This window comes from Anguilla rostrata, chromosome 1, assembly GCF_018555375.3.
Source record: "Anguilla rostrata isolate EN2019 chromosome 1, ASM1855537v3, whole genome shotgun sequence".
Lineage (NCBI taxonomy): Eukaryota > Metazoa > Chordata > Actinopteri > Anguilliformes > Anguillidae > Anguilla > Anguilla rostrata.
This window is the reverse complement of record NC_057933.1, coordinates 83135330-83152374: the sequence shown is the minus strand read 5'-3', so window position 1 is coordinate 83152374 and position 17045 is coordinate 83135330. Positions and strand designations below refer to the sequence as shown.

Genomic DNA, 17045 nt, shown 5'->3' with positions numbered 1-17045 from the left:
CAGATGTTGCTTGGCACTCACAATGACCTCAATTACACGAATGGGGAAAAACATTTCTCCTTAGGGCCTTCAAAAACAAGAAAACACAACATCCTGTACAGCAATACCAGAACACATTCAGTCACAAGACTGTAAACCCACGCGATCGTCAACAAAAGCCGTCATTAAACAGCACATCACCCGTGCCGGCCAGTGCCATGCCAGCTGGGCGTCTGTGCCCGAGAGCGGTGAGGGGAAGCAGAGATGAGGTCTGCCAGGGGTAATGGACGCCTCCCTTCGGGGTGGTGGGTGGGGTGACGAAGGCAGCCCCGGTGGACCAATAGGAGCCTGGCAGAACAACATGATCTCCCCTCCAGAGACCCGGATCCAAAACAAAGCCAGTCACGGGCCCACCGAGACCAGCGATTCATATCAGAGGATGTGCGAGGGGAGGGAGGGAGGGAGAGAGGGAGGGAGGGACGGAGGGAGAGATGGAGAGAGGGATGGAGGAAGAGAGGGATGGAGAGAGAGGGAAGTACAGAGGGAGAGAGGGACAGAGGGATAGAGGGAGAGAGGGAAGGGAGGGGGAAAGAGGGAGGGAGAGGAGGGAGAGAGGGAGGGGAGGGAGGGAGAGAGGGATGGAGGGATAGAGGGAGAGAGGGAGGTAGGGAGGGATAGAGGGAGGGAGGGAGGGGGAAAGGAGGGAGAGAGGGAGGAGGGGAGGGAGGGAGGGATGGAGAGAGTAGAGGGAGAGAGGGAGGGAGAGAGGGAGAGAGGGATGGGAGGGATAGAGGGAGAGAGGGAGGGAGGGAGGGATAGAGGATAGAGGGTGGGATGGAGGATAGAGGGAGAGAGGGAGGCACGTGTGGGTGATTAATAATTCAAAGCCTGAAGAGTGAGCGGAGCGTATGAAACAAAAGGCGGGGAGAGAAGAAGCTGCTCAGGACGAGCTGAGGCACGCGTGTGCCAGAGAGGGGCGGGGCGAGGGGGGCGAGGGCGGGGGCGGGGGCGGGGGCGAGGGGGGGCGAGGGGGGGGCGAGGGGGGGCGGCGGCCTGGCGTGACGGGTGGAGCCGATCTGGCAGAGGGAGTCCGGAACTTTCCATCTGGGCGGCTGCGGGTCACATGACTCGAGGAACGCGTCGTGGCGTCGGCCACACCCCCGCACCCGGGGCGGCGCCGCTGACAGGAGCGGACGGGAGGAACAGGAGGGCGCCCGAACGGAACTGGCACACCGGGACCCTCGCCAGGGCTCTGCTGAGATATCTGCTGCTTTTCTTTCTTTCTTCCCTTTTTTTTATTTAAGAAACAACACATCTCGGGAAATGAGGAACAGTTTGGCAGGGAGCCCGTCGCTGCCCCCAACCCCCCCCCCCCCTGGATCCCCACCCCCCTTCGCCGCACGGGCCGCCATTACCGCCATCATGTTTATGGGTTGCCGGGGCGATCGAGCCGTAGACGCAGTCTGTGTTCTTTTCCTTTGTTTTTTATAGGCCAGTGCTGTCACGGTTACCGCATTCGAGTCACGCTGGCGCGATCGCGGAGTCCCCTCCCAGACCGCAGAGCGCCCTCCTCCCTCCCGTCCACCTGCGAGTGTGTGTGAGACCGAGACGAATCTGCTGCTGCTCTCCTGCAGCTCGCCCCCCCCGCCCTCCCCCCCATCCCCCAGCATTCCCTCGCTCGCGCTGGAAGGAGAGGGTTTATTTAAAAACATGGAGGGGCGTTATCAAAGCATCCCAGCTGTGCCTCAGGCTACCTGTTTCCGGCCAGCACTGACAGTCTGCCCCCCCTTTCCCAGGATGAGTCTTTTCATCGGGTCAAACCTGTCAATTATACTAACCCCCCCCCTCCCCCAATACCTATTCCCGACGGGAGCTGGGGTTCAGAGCCATATCGCTGGCTGAGGCTGCACTGCCTGAGGCCTTGGCACCAGAGTGGCACGGTGGCTGGAGAAACTGACTTTGTAATTTAAAGTTTTGCGGGTTCAAATCCCAGGTTGGGGCACCGTTGCTGTGCCCTTGAGCGAGGTGTCCTGAACCCAATTTCTTCAGGGAAATATCCAGCTGCATGAATGGATAGCAGGCACAAAAAAAATGCGGCCTGTGAAAGCTGTTCCAGATAATAGCATCAGAGCCAAGGCCTCACTGCAATGATGCGCGTGCCCCGCTCCTAAAAACAGCCGCTCACTCCCGCGCTCCTGACCCTTCCTGAGCCGTGCCTCGGGTGCCTCCAATCTCACCACTCAGCTAAATCACAAACGTGCGATCAGAATGTTCTCAACCGAACATTCCAGTGCTGATGTAACAATCGCTACTGGTGATCGAAAGCAATGGAGTTCCAGAACATCCCAAAAAAATCCACTCTTCAAAAGGGTAACTGTAGACACCCTGATTGGTCGAATCAGGTGATCTCGTGCCGGGGAAGAACAGCGGCCCGCACCCACACAGACCCTTCACGGACACGTTTGGGCACGCCCGCGATACTGTGCCACAGACAATGTGAGCGCAAAGGACAGCCTCACAGCGTTTCCCACAATGCACCATTCCGCTGACTCAGCCCACAGTGCTCCGCCAGCCCTTCTGCACTCCCTCTGCCCCTCGCTGGGCGACGGCAACAGAAAGATCTCACGGCCAGAAGGGGTTACGCCAAACCACCGATCGCGACAGAAAGATTTCCTCCAGAGCTCCAGAGCTCCCAGAGCAAGCCCTGCCCACGGCCATCCAGGAAAGGGAAGATGTGCCACTGCAAAGCGAAACGTTTTCACCCACGGCATACACGCGTGTGCACACACACACACACACACACACGCGCGTACACACACACACACACACACACACACACGCACGCGTGCACACACACACACACACTCACACACACACACGCGTACACACGCCATTAGCAGAAACGGATTACCTCTCGGCAGCGAAATGAACCCAGCCGGGCGCAGGCGCCTGGGTGTTTGAGGGGAACCGGCGGCTTTTGGGTGGGGTGTGCGAGGGGACCCAGACAACTGTGCAACGGAAACACTGAGGATGACGAAGGGAACCTTCGCACCGAGATTCGAACGAACCCTCCTCTGCTTGGTCTGTGAGCGTCGGCTCGCAGAGACAGAGAGGAGGCCTGCATTCTGATGCTGTTCACACCCCAGACTCATCTATTATGAGCTAAAAAAAAGGCTGAACAGACCCTAGATCAGCACATGCAAGCTCAGGTCCTGAGGCTGGTCTAGGACTGGATCCTGGAACCAGGACCTCAAATTCAGCCCAGCACAGCGCAATGCTTGGGCGCAAAATCAACTTTTTTCTTTTTTTCTTTTTTTTTGCTTTTGCTTGTATTTCCTATTCCTATTGGACTCTTCTGAACCCTGTTAGATTTGGTTTTCAGTTTACTTAACAAAGCAGTTAATAGGCTGTATAGCTACAAAGCACATGCCACCATTTCTATAAAAACAATGAAACAAAATGAAACTTCACATGTAGGCTATAAGTTCAGTGGAAGGGGAAAAAGTAGCCGGAATAAAAAAAATAATGTAGGCTTTATATGACAAGGGGTTTAGCTGATGTCCGTTATTTAAAAAAAAAACAAAAAAAACAAACTGAAAACAAATCTTTATGCACGTGCAAAATTAGCTCATGACCGCAGAACAGTCGATGCTGCCGTATTGGAGAATATCCCCCAGTAGGGCATCTTCTCGTTCAATAGCACCAAAAACTGACCCAGCCCAAGCTTGCGGTTTGCTTGCTGCACAGCAGGTGTTGGGGATTACGCCATTTCCTAAATGCTGCATATTACCACCGGCTCCGTGGCCCAGTCATCGCTGCTTCGGTAAAACGATAGCCGATAATTTCCCGGCCAGCAAAAGTTTCACGACTGTGACCATACATCGAGTGTCCTGTGAAACACTAAAATTTGTTCCTTCATCTCCCAGAAATAAGTGTAACAAACACATATACGAAATTGACATAAATAAATACACAAATAACTAGTCATTACAAAACGGGGAAATGACATGAAATATTTTGAAAACTGAAATTTTTCAGAGAATAGAATCAATTTCAGATTCTATACATACATGTCATACACTGTATTACGTGCATTATGCTCAATTTCATGAGCTAAACGTTATTTCTCATTAGTTTATAGGTAAGAGCGGTACTGCAACGCGAAGCGCTAGGGAACACAAAGAGCTGCTTAATTAGCAGCACTCAGCATTGCTGTTGACTCAGCCCTTCTGAGGGTGTGGTGCTGCAGGCCACGCGCACAGATAACTGAGCTGTAGATGTACAGGGCAGTTTAATGCTGTTCATGGATGCCCCCGCTTGCAAAATACTAAACTCCCTCATTTCCTCATGTAATCATATTGAAATATTATGTTGCAGCTTGACTCAAATGGCAAGGAAGTGAGTTGGACATTGGGGGACACACAAGAAATTGCAAGAAACAATAAATGAATAAAAATATTACTTGGGGGGGGGGGGGCAATTTTCTGGCTTCAAACATTGGGGAGACCCGTCCTCTCTGCCTCCACCCCTACACCCCTATTTCTACCTTAGCTCGACCTCTATTTATGAACTATAATCAACCCAAACTTGTGTACAGGAACAGAAATGGACACAGGTCAGTCCCTGTGTTAATACACTGCATGCAGCAACCAAACAATTTTTTCTCTCTCTTTTGGTTTCTACATTTGGTACTGTACAGCTTTTCAAGTCAGCTTTTGTAAGGACAGGGTTTGAGTCTGTGAAACTCCATAATTAATTGCTTGATTGCATTTAGTACAATAATGGAGGATGTAATCACTCATTATCAGCCAGTTCATAAATCCTCTGAATATGAATTAAAAGGTGATTTTAGGGAATTATTATTTCACAATAGGAGTGCATCGGCTGAATGTCCTGCTGCCCACATGCTATGAAAGGCTTCAGCTAACAAAACTCACAAAAGAAGAAGGACACGCAATTTAACAAGGACGAAACTGTCCATACCCACGGCGCACCTGTGCAAAGTGTCATGAGTAAAACTCGGCTAACTATATAGCTAGCTAGCTATGGCATGTCCTGGTAAATGGACTGCATTTATATAGCACTTTTATCCAAAGCGCTTTACAATTGATGCCTCTCATTCGCCAGAGCAGTTTGGGATTAGGGGTTAGGTGTCTTGCTCAAGGACACTTCAACATGCCCAGGGCGGGGTTTGAACCAGCAACCCTCCGACTGCCAGATAATCGGTCTTACCTCCTGAGCTATGTCGCCTCTTGTCCTCACCTCTGTAACGTTATTTGTTGTCCTCCGTGTGTCCATACGTCTATATCGATGGTACGCGCTAACTAGGCTAACTAAAGCAGGCGAAGCGCTAACATGCTAGGGTTAGCTAAAGTAACGATAAGGCGATAAAGGTGTGCTTAAAAAATCTTGTGTGTTCGAAGTGATTCTGGGAGATGCACCTGCGCATGCATCCTACTAAACGAAGCACCACCGCACCAACTGCGCATGCGTCCTACCAAACGTCCCTCAAAGGTCGTCCATGAGTGAGTGAGTGAGTGAGTGAGTGACCACAATTTGCCAGGCAGTCCTGTGTGCCGTGGGAAAAACAAAGAGGGAGAATAATGCCATTGTAAATTATTTGTTTTGTGTTTAATGTGTATTGTGTCATATGTCATACGCATTGTTTCCCTTTCACATGAATTTAAGCACATCTTAAATAGAATTCAAGCACCACTGAAAAGCTAAATATTTTTTTCCGCTTTTAATTTTACTTTTGACATTTCAGAAATTCCCCTTCGCAGCTGAGCTACCACATGACACGGCGGTGAGAGAAATGTTTGCCGTTTTTGTCGAGGGTTTACATCACACCTCCAGTCCTGCAGCTGTCTCGCCCATCCTCTACTTCCTGTCCTCAGTATAATTTAGCAATCCCCACACATTTCTCCTCCCACTCCGAATAACACCTTGTAACTGTAAAATCTCAGGGTTTTCCGGTGCGGCTCTGATGTCGTCTGAACAATGGAAACCTGTGAGTCACAGCCACACAGGCCTGGATTCAGTCAACAATCGCCCTGAGAATTTCACACTTAAAACGCTAAATTTTTTTCACATGTATGCGGTTTGCCAAGTTCGCCAATCACCAAAATAAGTTCCCCAAACAAGTGTTTGTGGGGGAAAAAAAATGCTTTGCATCCAGGCCATAGCTAGAACCAGCCCTGTGTGTTTGCGTGGATATAAAGATATTTTAGATTGTGTTGAGAAATAAAACTGTTTTTATTTATTTATTTATTTTATTTATTTTTTTTTAAAAGAACTTTCATTTCCAGCATGTCTCAGTCGTTGATAACAAAACCTTTTTCTTCCAACAGTGAGTCATACAGTGAGAAGCTGATTAAATACAACACCCTCCTTCTGCCAGACCTCAGCTGGGCTTCAGACCGCTTCAGTCCTTTCCAAGCATTTCAAAGGTGATGTTACCACAAGGCTTCCTTCATGCTGCATAAGTTGACATTTGTCATTTTAAAATGTGAGCGCGTTTGTGTCTTTGTTGCTACGGAGATAAACATTTTAAAATAATTTTTTAGAATTTTGAGTATTTGATCTTGTTTTGAAGGTAAGATAAGGCCATTCTATTTCTCCAAACTGGAACTCTTTTTTTTTTGTTGTCATTCAGTCCAAGACTGATGCATGCTAATCTACGCCAGTCACCACCCTGCTCGCTCTCTGGAGCAGCAGCTGGCTTGGATTAGCATGCAAGGGCTTAACTGTGTATTACCCAGTCCTGTCCGGGTTTGGAGCGAACCAGGTTACAGTGTGCCAGTTTAACTACGATGGCACTCACATTTCAGAGGCTGACGCTCTGCTACAAGTTCGGCTTTTTAAACATCACAAAATTCAGAGAGGTGAAGTGGATCTTCACGAAAAAGTCAGCAGGCTTTCAGTTGTTCCCTTTAGTTGTTCCCGTTATGTATTTATTAATTTTTTTTTTGGCCTGTCACCACATCTTCACGGGTTAATCTTATGTTGCAGCTTCGGTGTGGGCGCAGTGAAGGCAGCCATTGTGCTCACTGTTTCAGACAATAGGGCCTTAGCGTTTCCCTTAGCAACACGCGAGCCGAAGCATCGGCACGGAGACGCACGGTTCAGGTTTGCATCCGCAAGTCCTAATTGGCTGAATCTGACAGTTTGCCAGGTGATGTAGTGGAGGCAGGGGACCCCTTGGGATCTTCAAGTAGGAACTTGATACAACGCTGGACCCTCTAGGGGGGTGTTATGAGCCCAGGCAGGCTGAACGGCCCAGCCTCATCACCAAATATTTGTATATTCTGATGTTCCGTCCAAAATGGGAGATATTCTCCCGCATACAATATGGAATGACGAGAGAACCGGGCTATCCTTGTTTTGTGATAGACTTTTTGCTCTTTGAAATGTTTTTTTATAAACCATTTTTGTCACATATTTATTTTTTTTACAACATATTTAAAATATGAAAGTAATGCAAATAATTTGCATTTTTTACTGAAAATGTGAAATTCATTTAATGCGTCAATTAATTAAATAAACGAAGAACCGAGCATCGTTCGGCGAATGTTCCGACATAGCGCGCAAAAATCCCAAGGCCATTTTTAGAAACAAAAGGAACATTAACAATTCAAGTGACATGAACTCATTTTTCTTGCAGCAACACACCAAACAGCAGGCAGCAGATGTTCACTCGGCGGTTCTTTACTGCACCAATTTATAGTAATTGTTACGGTTTTGATCGCGCCGTACGATGACCATATGCCGGTGAGCGCATCAAAATGACTGGATACAGCGTGTTAAGTAAACGCGTGTCTGTTATTGTGCACAATCCCTAATACGAGCCCTTTCTTAGCATCGTTTATAAATTATGAATGATTGTGCGCATGGTTCGACAGCGTGTGGACAAACACAGCGCTGTAAGCGAGTACGTGTGGTGGCCACAGAGCTCATGTGAGTTTATTAGCCGGGTCCATTGCGTGTTATTCAGAAAAGCGTTAGTTAAAAGTCTGGACTGAATCCACGTGTTCCCTTACTTCCTTGGGAGAAACAGGTGAATATTTTATATCCCTTATTGAAAAGTAATACACAACAATATATTGCAAATATGCAGACTTTCTGAAAAATATCATGATAAATATATTCCACAGCGAAGTACGTATCGTGGCAAATAATTCGCCCATTAATTGCAGTTTCGCAATATATTTACTTATAAATATATATAAAAATATATTTTTACATATATTTTAAATATATAAATTATATATTTTTAATATATTTTAAACACATTTCAGTATATTTCATGTCTGTGAGGGATCGACTCTCATGGACATTTGCACGGTGCAGAACTGAACTGTGAGCCACGTTGAAACGCCTAATTCTGCACGCAAATGAAACATTCCAAAAGGTCACCTGCCTCAAAGCGAATTCACCATTTCAGAAAACAAGGGACGTTCACATGGTAACCTAATCTGTCAATGATTAAACACATTTACAAAGAAAACAGTGAATCAAAGCAGTTTGTCGATTAAGATACAGTACAAGGTATTACCATTGCCCAGACATGTAGTTTGATAGCATCATAGGGTAGTCATATGTACCCCATCTGTACTATGTCTGAGCTACTACATATACACACATACATATATATATATATGTGTATATATATATATATATATATATATATATATATATATGCAAATATATTTGCAGAGCTGTTGTTAGCATTTCTCTAATAGTTGCCATTCTCCTGCTTGCTTTACATTTTCATGCATAATCTGATATAGCGCCAAAACATAATATTTGAACCTATAAGGCAGTGCCATGATGTGAATTCCTATCTGACAGACAGTCATGACTTTTTACCAAACACAAAATAGTTGCATATTTATACCTGTCAGGACAATGATGTCATCACCAGATAAACACCAGATAAAAAAAATAAAAGTTATCCTGCACCTACAAAGCCAAAATTGGCTACAGGCGAATTAAGACTATATGATACCAAAATGGCCAATTACACATTTGTTCTCATTTTAACAACAGAGTATGACAATGTCCTAAGGTGCAGAAAAATGCAGTTGTTTCTGGAAACACAATCCTACCTCAATAAGCTTTGATTTAAAAAAAAAAAAAAAACATACAGTTGAAGAATTACATTACATTACATTACATTACAGGCATTTGGCAGACGCTCTTATCCAGAGCGACGGGAATACTAGCAAATGAAATAGCTGGTCGTTGCACACACACCGTCTGAGTATAAGCCAGCCCCTTCAGCGTGTAATCCTGACTGTAAACCTAGACTGTACATCTGCAGGTTCCCCTGCACAACACAAAGATCTTAAGCAGAGCGCTAATCCCAGTAAATGCTCTTAGCCCTGCGCTATTCCTTCAGAAAAGGAGCCTGTTTATGGCTAATAAACCTCAGCAGCCGTCGCTGATAGTGGGGGGTGGGGGGTGGGTCACAGTGTAACAGATAGGGACCTAGGCGTACAACGGCAGGGTTGCCGGGTTCGATTCCCAGGTGGGGCACAGCACTTAGTCATCAGATACTGTGAGTGAGAAAGAGCTGTGCGCGGCACTGGCTAACCCAGATGAAAGGATTTAAGTCCAATGTCCAACGACAGCCCTGCCATTCTGCTCACTGAGAACAGTTGAGAGCTCAACAGAACAGAGCAGAGCAGAGCAGAACAGACCGACAGCCCTGCCATTCTGCTCACTGAGAACAGATGAGAGCCCAACAGGACAGAACAGGGCAGAGCAGAACAGAACAGAACAGAACAGAACAGAACAGAACAGGGCAGAACAGAACAGGGCAGACCAGAACAGGGCAGACCGGTGTAGGGTGCTACTGCAGTGTCTGCTCTTCACTGCAGATCTCGGATCCGTACCCGTGCTGAGATCCAGGGCACAGGACATCAACTTCTGTTCACAAAAATGTGCACGTTTTAAATGGCGCACCCCCTGGGAGCGCATTTTGACTCATTCTAAATGTTCATTCGCCCGTTTCCATGTGATCTGATTTTGTCCACCACAGTCCATGGTTTACGTTCTTCTTCAGCATTGCTAGCAGATACATCACTCTGGATTACCAGGTTGCAGAAGACACGCAGTTCCGGATGCAGAACGGCAAACACCCGACCCTCTGTCCAAACACTCATTTTAACTAGCCTCTCACTCACAGTGCTGAACTGGGGAATCAAGGTGGGTGGGAATCACAAGGGGTTGTGCAGCCAAACAACAAAGGAGGGGGGGGGGTGCAGGTGCCCAGACAGAGAAAGCCTGTTTGGGAATTTTACTAGAACATCAGCACATCAACAACTATATTCATATCAGATATTAATGAAGAGATAGCCAGATTAAGGGCAATTACATTAGAATCAATTATTAATTACCCTGTCAAATACTACGCTTTCGCATTTAGTCTGGTTTATGACTCCACTCATAGTTCTGTTATTAATCCTCCCAAAAATCCACTCCACAGATCACATTTCAAAAACAGAAACGATAAAACTGTAACTGTGCCTCTGATCTATGCGTTCTGTACTTTGAGTTGCACAAATACAAATATTTCTCAATCAGAAGCAGTAAATATCAAATGAAATACAAATACGTTTTTTCAGTCAATTTGCTGTGAGTATTTATCTGAAATTGACACAAATATCATTTTCAGACAAATATTCACAACAAACAAGTACAAAATAAAGCATTGAATACCAGTGTTTAGTAACATTTAAATAAAAGACCATTTTAACCCGAGCCAGACTGTTCAGCTAGCACCATCTCGCATTCATTATCAAGGTCAGCGACACCACGTGTCTATTCTTCTCTTTCACTCTCGCTCTCTCTCCCACCTCCCACTTTTCTCTTCTTTTTTCTCCTAATAAAAAGAAGCGCTAAGCAAATGCAATTACTTCGTAATGTTGGGCTTACCCTACTGACTCGGTAAGGGTCAAGTCGGTCCCTACTGACTCGGTAAGGGTTAAGCCGGTTTGGATTAATGTGCTAACCGGTTAGCGCCGGGCTGCGGCCTCCAGCAAGCGGAACTGCTGCGTGTGCAAGCGGAGACGCACCCGGACGGTGCTGACGCAGGAGCCAGCTGCACTGCAGAGAACAGGAGGCTCGCAAAAGTCCAGTCAGGCTCACCCCCCCCCCCCCTCCCCAACGAGGTGCGACCTCTGGGGGGGGGGGGGGGCTATAGTGCAGCAGGAAATGCACATCTATCTCGAAACAAACTGACACGCCCGTCCCGAGTCATCGGCCTCACCTCCTCCTCTCCTCTTCCCACAACACCCCCCCCCCCACACCTAAAAGCCGCCTGTGGCTCTGCCGTCTGCCCAAATCGCTACAGCACGGCGGAGAGAGGTCACTGACTGACGCACTGGCACAGCCGGGGGGGTGGGGGTTTGGGGCCGTGCCAGGCCAGGATATTAGCGGGAGGCTCCTCGTGACTCCGATTCGGCCCCGTCGCCGGAGGACAGAGCCGCCGCGCATGTGCGACGTCCTCCAGCACAGGCCATACCAGGTGGGCCCTGCGCACGCAGCCCGCCATTTTGGCTCCTGACCAGTGTAGAACCAGAGGCTTACGCTTAGCCCACTGCTCCAACTGACTTCCTAGGCCTCTGGTAACAGAAGAGTTCGCCTTCGTCATTGAATTCACTGGGCGGCCATTGCGGCTCAAGGAGGTAAAATACTAAACTGAGGCCACGGCCTTTTCAAGCTTCAGGCTCGGCTCACCCTTGCTTTTCAGTGCCGGGGGGACCGACGTTCATGCTGCACAATTCCGCAAATTAACTCTCAGTCCTCGGCCAATCCAGTCATTCAACGGACTCAACGCCCGGCCTACCCCACCTCACCACGGCAGTGCAGTGGAGGCCTGAGAGCAACTAACATGAGTCACCAAGCAAGAAACGGCATGTGCACACACACACACACACACACACACACACACACACACACACACACACACACACACACACACACACATGCACACACACACACACACACACACACCACACACACGCACGCACACACGCACACTCACACACACACACACACACACACACACACGCACAAGCATGCATGACACACATTACAACACACACACACACACACAGCACACACACACACACACACACACACACACACACACACATGCACATCACACACATAAACACACACACCACACACACACACACACACGCACGCACACACACACCACACACACACACACACACACACCACCAACACACACACACACACTCACACACTCACACACACACACCCACACACACACTCGCACCGGACAGGCGCTCACTCGAGCCAATCGGGACGGATTTTAACCTCCATGGCAACGAAACGTAGCAGTTGTGCATGGATCACACAACATCTGCCTGCCCAGCACAGGCCTTTCCTGTCCGTTCACTGGCTTGATTACGACCGTTTTTTCCAGGATTACGCAGGAGTAAAATTAAGGGATTTGAAAAGCAATTTTGATGCACTGGATGAGCAAAAAGCGTGTAATTTTACCCACAATCCTCAGCTATCGCACTGGCTTATCTCCTGGTACCTGCATTGAGGTCCACTGTGACAGATGTCAAGGCCTTGTCCTAAAACACAATCCCCTCAGTAACAACATGTCATGTGACATTGCATCAGAAGATAACCAGTATACACTGCTTTCTGCTCATGGTCACAAACAGGCACCAAACACTTTAATACGCATGCAAGCGTGACCGCTAACAAACAACAAACTGTACTGCTGTTCTCTTTGCAAATGATTTTTTTTTTCCCTTTCAGCATGAACAAGCCAGCTACACATTCCAGTGAGCCCACCATTTTGGTCAGAGCGGCAAATTTCCACTTTCTTTCTCTGCTCCCGATCAATCTATCACCTTTACATCAATGCAGAGAGTTTGTCTCATGGAGAACCTACACATTTAAACATGCACATTTCCATTATTTGGGAGACCTGATGCTTAACAAAAGGTATTTAATTTTCTTTTTTTTTTTTAAATCTGGTTTGGAAAAAAACAGGAATGGTGGAGAGACATGCTGAAATGCTGGTCATTTTCCTTACAGGGAAGAAAGGCCTATAACAGCATCCTCCCCACCACCGTCCAGCCTCAACATCTGTCTCCGACCTCTGGCAGCTCAACACGCACACTGGTACACGTTTTTGTTCGGTGTCAGCTTTCTCTGAATGTTCCGGGTATTAAGGGCGATAATGCGTTTTGCGTAAATCTTCTGGTAAGATAGGACCCGTGATTAATCCGTCAATAAACACACAACGACACTTTCCGCAATTCACAGGCCTACAGTAGGCTACGTGCGACTGAAAACATCGCACGAATTTGTACATATTCTGTACAAAACAACCATCACGGGCTACGTCAAAACAACAAACGTCACTCGATTATTTATTTATGAAGAAGCATGTTCGCCCGCAGCCTTGCACAGTACAACGCTCTGGCTGGACAATAAAACGACAGGTGGAGTGGTCCGTTTCAGGATCCAAATCATTTTTTCAATTAGTCTTCAGGAAACATCCCCCTATGGAAAAAACCAAGGCCCGCCTACAGCAATAAAGACGTTCTACAAATTTATCTGTCCATTTATCAAAGCGACGTCCCAGATGCCCCCCCCCCCCCCTTATCCACCCTCCTTCTCGCTAGCCCCAGCTAAACAGAGCAGATCCAGCTACAGCTAATTATAAGAACAATTTATTATGCAATACCAGTTCAATGTAAATAGCTGCAACTATCATATTAATTTTGTACCATTAGTTAAAACGATTCAACGATGACTGCGATATGGGAGCGCAGGTTGACTGTTTTTCATTCCTAGTGGCACGAGTCGCCAGTGCATCAGATGCCAGTGCCTACGCAGTCTTTTGCAAGTACTATGTGCACAAGATAACGATACTCTACGTCTCAGTATAAATATATATATACATTTTAAAGAATGGGTTATTTGCGACGTGACAAGAGCTGTATCATTTATTCAAACATAATAAATGCGCACAAATAAAATTTGACAGTAAACAGACATAATGACCACAAATATAAATCTAAATTATTCAGACCTTACCTCGACGTTTCCCCAACCGCAGATGGACATTAGAGTCACTAAAATACATAGCACCGTAAGGGCCATTTTCTCCTCCTCGGTCTTTCCCAAAAGGAGGTATTTTACTTGCTTCAACCTAATATGCGCCGAAAGCCGTGTATCTTGGCGACAGTACCGCAATGGTGCCAGTCTGAGTCGGTGCCTGCCTCCGCTATCGCTCGTCCTTACAAGCACGTCTACTCGCTGCTCGCAGTCGCTGTCCTCTGCGCTCCAATCGCAGCTCGCGCTGTTACGCTGGAAGAACCAAGCCCTTTTCTGGTCGCCTCGACCGCATTCGCACAATGGCTCGCTTCACCCGAGGACACTGGCCAGTGTATTCACGAGAGTCAAAAAGGCGGTTCAGCGAGGCGGCATAGAGGGACGCCTACCGGAGATGGAGAGTAGTAAGAGAACAGGGCGGATTTTCCTTTCCAGAACACTGCGTTGTCTGGAAATATCCAGCCTATTTTTTTTCCACGATTATGAGTGTTGTTTTGACAAGTCTGTTCTCCCATTAACCATTTTGTCTCTCAGTTTGCACTCTATTTTGTTGAAAACTTTTTATTGAAGTCACATTATTTATTTATTTATTTACTTATATCATAACACCTTATCTGCACCAACACCGTGGTATGAATTTACAAATAATATTTCAGTATTGATTTTAAAAATACTTTAAAAATAATTCCAGACATCCTTATTGTTATTGATATTGATATTATAAAAAATGGTAAACTAACAGTTATTTCAAAACTAAATGTTTGGCTCAATAAGAATAAGGTTTTTTTTTTTTGAGACTCCCCATGATTTTGATGGCGTCACATGTTAAAGTTAGGGAATTCCCATCAATGTTGATCAAACTGTTTCCTCCAAACTCTCGATGCTTCATGATAAAAATACATCACATGTATGACTATACACTTATATATAATCAATATGTAATCCAATAAACCTATATCAGTAGTTGCAGCTAAGCTTATGGAAATGCAAGAAACCACAGTATCAACTGTAGAGAAAAAGCAAGAGAATGCAGAAGGCTTAAAAAAACCACACTTACTCACTCAGCAGAAAACATTAATCAAATACTAACCATACACTTATATTACAAACTGATCAACTGCTAATAAATGTGATAGAAGACTAATATTTTACAGTGACCCCTATGTGACCTGAATACAATGGAAAATTACAGGAGGCTGTGAAAATTACAGAATAAAGACTAATATTTTTTAAGGGAAAGTTGGGGTAACTTTCCACAATGACGTTATCACCCAAGAACAGGAAATCATTGCGGTGCCAAGAAAGACAGATGGTATTTTAAGAGTTGTGGGGTACACAGTGTATAAAATGAATGTAAAACTGACAATCAAGGTTCAATTCTGCAGAATTGATCCGGCTTTGTGCACCTGTGCAAATAAGGTCAAACTTTTCTGAAGAGCTTGCTGCTGTGGTATCTTTTCCCTCGTGTAGTTTTATACAAATTAATGATTGGACTTTGAATTCTGTCGGTTCCTAGACACGACAATTACTTTAAGTGCTTCATAATGTTTCATAACCATTGTCGGGGGAATACATACATTTCATTAAGAGCCTGATATCTGTCTTTCAAGGGACACATGGCATGTATGATGTTTTGTAGACACCATCATAATAATGCCTCACCAATCAACAGTTAATCAATCAATCATCCTTTATTTATACGGCACATTTCATACACTTTAGTGCAACACAAAGTGCTTCACAAAGAATCAAAAGAACAGATAAAAACAGATAAATTGGGAACATGAAAGGCATTAAAAAGTATTAAAACAAACACAACAAGTACAGCAAAAAGTACAATAAAATGAAATTAAAATAAAACAAAATGAAATTCAAATAAATAAAATCAAATAAGATATTAAAACATTAAAACAGGACCAGTAAGAATTAATGTAAAAGCAAATGCTAAAAAGGTATGTCTTGAGTTCCTTTTTAAAATCATCCAATGACTGAAGAGCCCTCAGGCCCTCTGGTAGGCTATTCCACAGGCTGGGGCCATAGGCACTGTGTAATGCCCAGCCAAAGGTCTGAGTCATGCATCTAGGTGTGAATCACAGGTTACTGCTAGAGGATCTGAGGGTTCTGTTAGGCACATACCTTAAAAGCAAATCAGAGAGGTAGGGGGGTGCTAGGCTAGAAAGTGTCTTATAAACTAAAAGAAGAATTTAAAAATCAATCCTAAAACGAATAGGTAGCCAATGAAGTGCTTTTATGTGTGCTCGCTTTTTGGTTTTAGTCAGTAAGTGAGAAGCAGTGTCTCAAATCTTAGTTCAGGGTCCATAAGTGAAGTGACAAATTTTTCTTATTGGGTCTTTGGGTCCACAAGATGCACCTCTGTCTTGTTTTGATTCAACAGTAGAAATGTTTTTAACTAGGTTTATAAGGACTTTGTATGGCCTTTTATCATTGGGGGATATGGAGATGTAAAGCTGGGTATCATCAGCATAACTATGAAATTGCACTCTGTGCCTCCTGATAACACCTCCCAGAGGCAGCATGTAAAGATTAAAAAGGACTGGTCCGAGAATTGACCCCTGGGGGACACCTGTGACATGTGACATTAAAACTCTCAGAAGTGCGCAGGCCCAGGTTAACATTACATTACATTACATTATAGGCATTTAGCAGACGCTCTTATCCAGAGCGACGTACAACAAGTGCATAGGTTTCAAGATGTAGAGGCGCAAAAGAAACACTAGAGTGAAGTAAGGATCGTAGTGCCAGAAGTGACCACATCGATCAGGACTCCAACCCTGTAGAGTAAGCTTGTTCAGCAGCAAGAATCCTACCAAGTACAAAGTAAAAACTAGCACTGGAATCACACCTAATCATACAAAAACAATCCTACCAGATACACTAACATAATCAAATTATCCTAGCTAGGTACAATGAGCTGAACTACAGGCTAGGGAGGG

The 17045-nt window shown here is 45.7% G+C and overlaps 1 protein-coding gene across 1 annotated transcript in view; it reads right to left on the bottom strand.

The window, feature by feature from the left end:
* Positions 1-14442, bottom strand: part of aplp1 (amyloid beta (A4) precursor-like protein 1) — a 50013-nt gene extending 35571 nt beyond the window's left edge. Inside the window, 1 exon segment of the mRNA XM_064306247.1 lies at positions 14074-14442. Within this exon segment, the coding sequence (XP_064162317.1) occupies positions 14074-14139 (66 nt within the window). The 5' untranslated portion in view covers positions 14140-14442.
* Positions 14443-17045: the final 2603 nt, after the last annotated feature.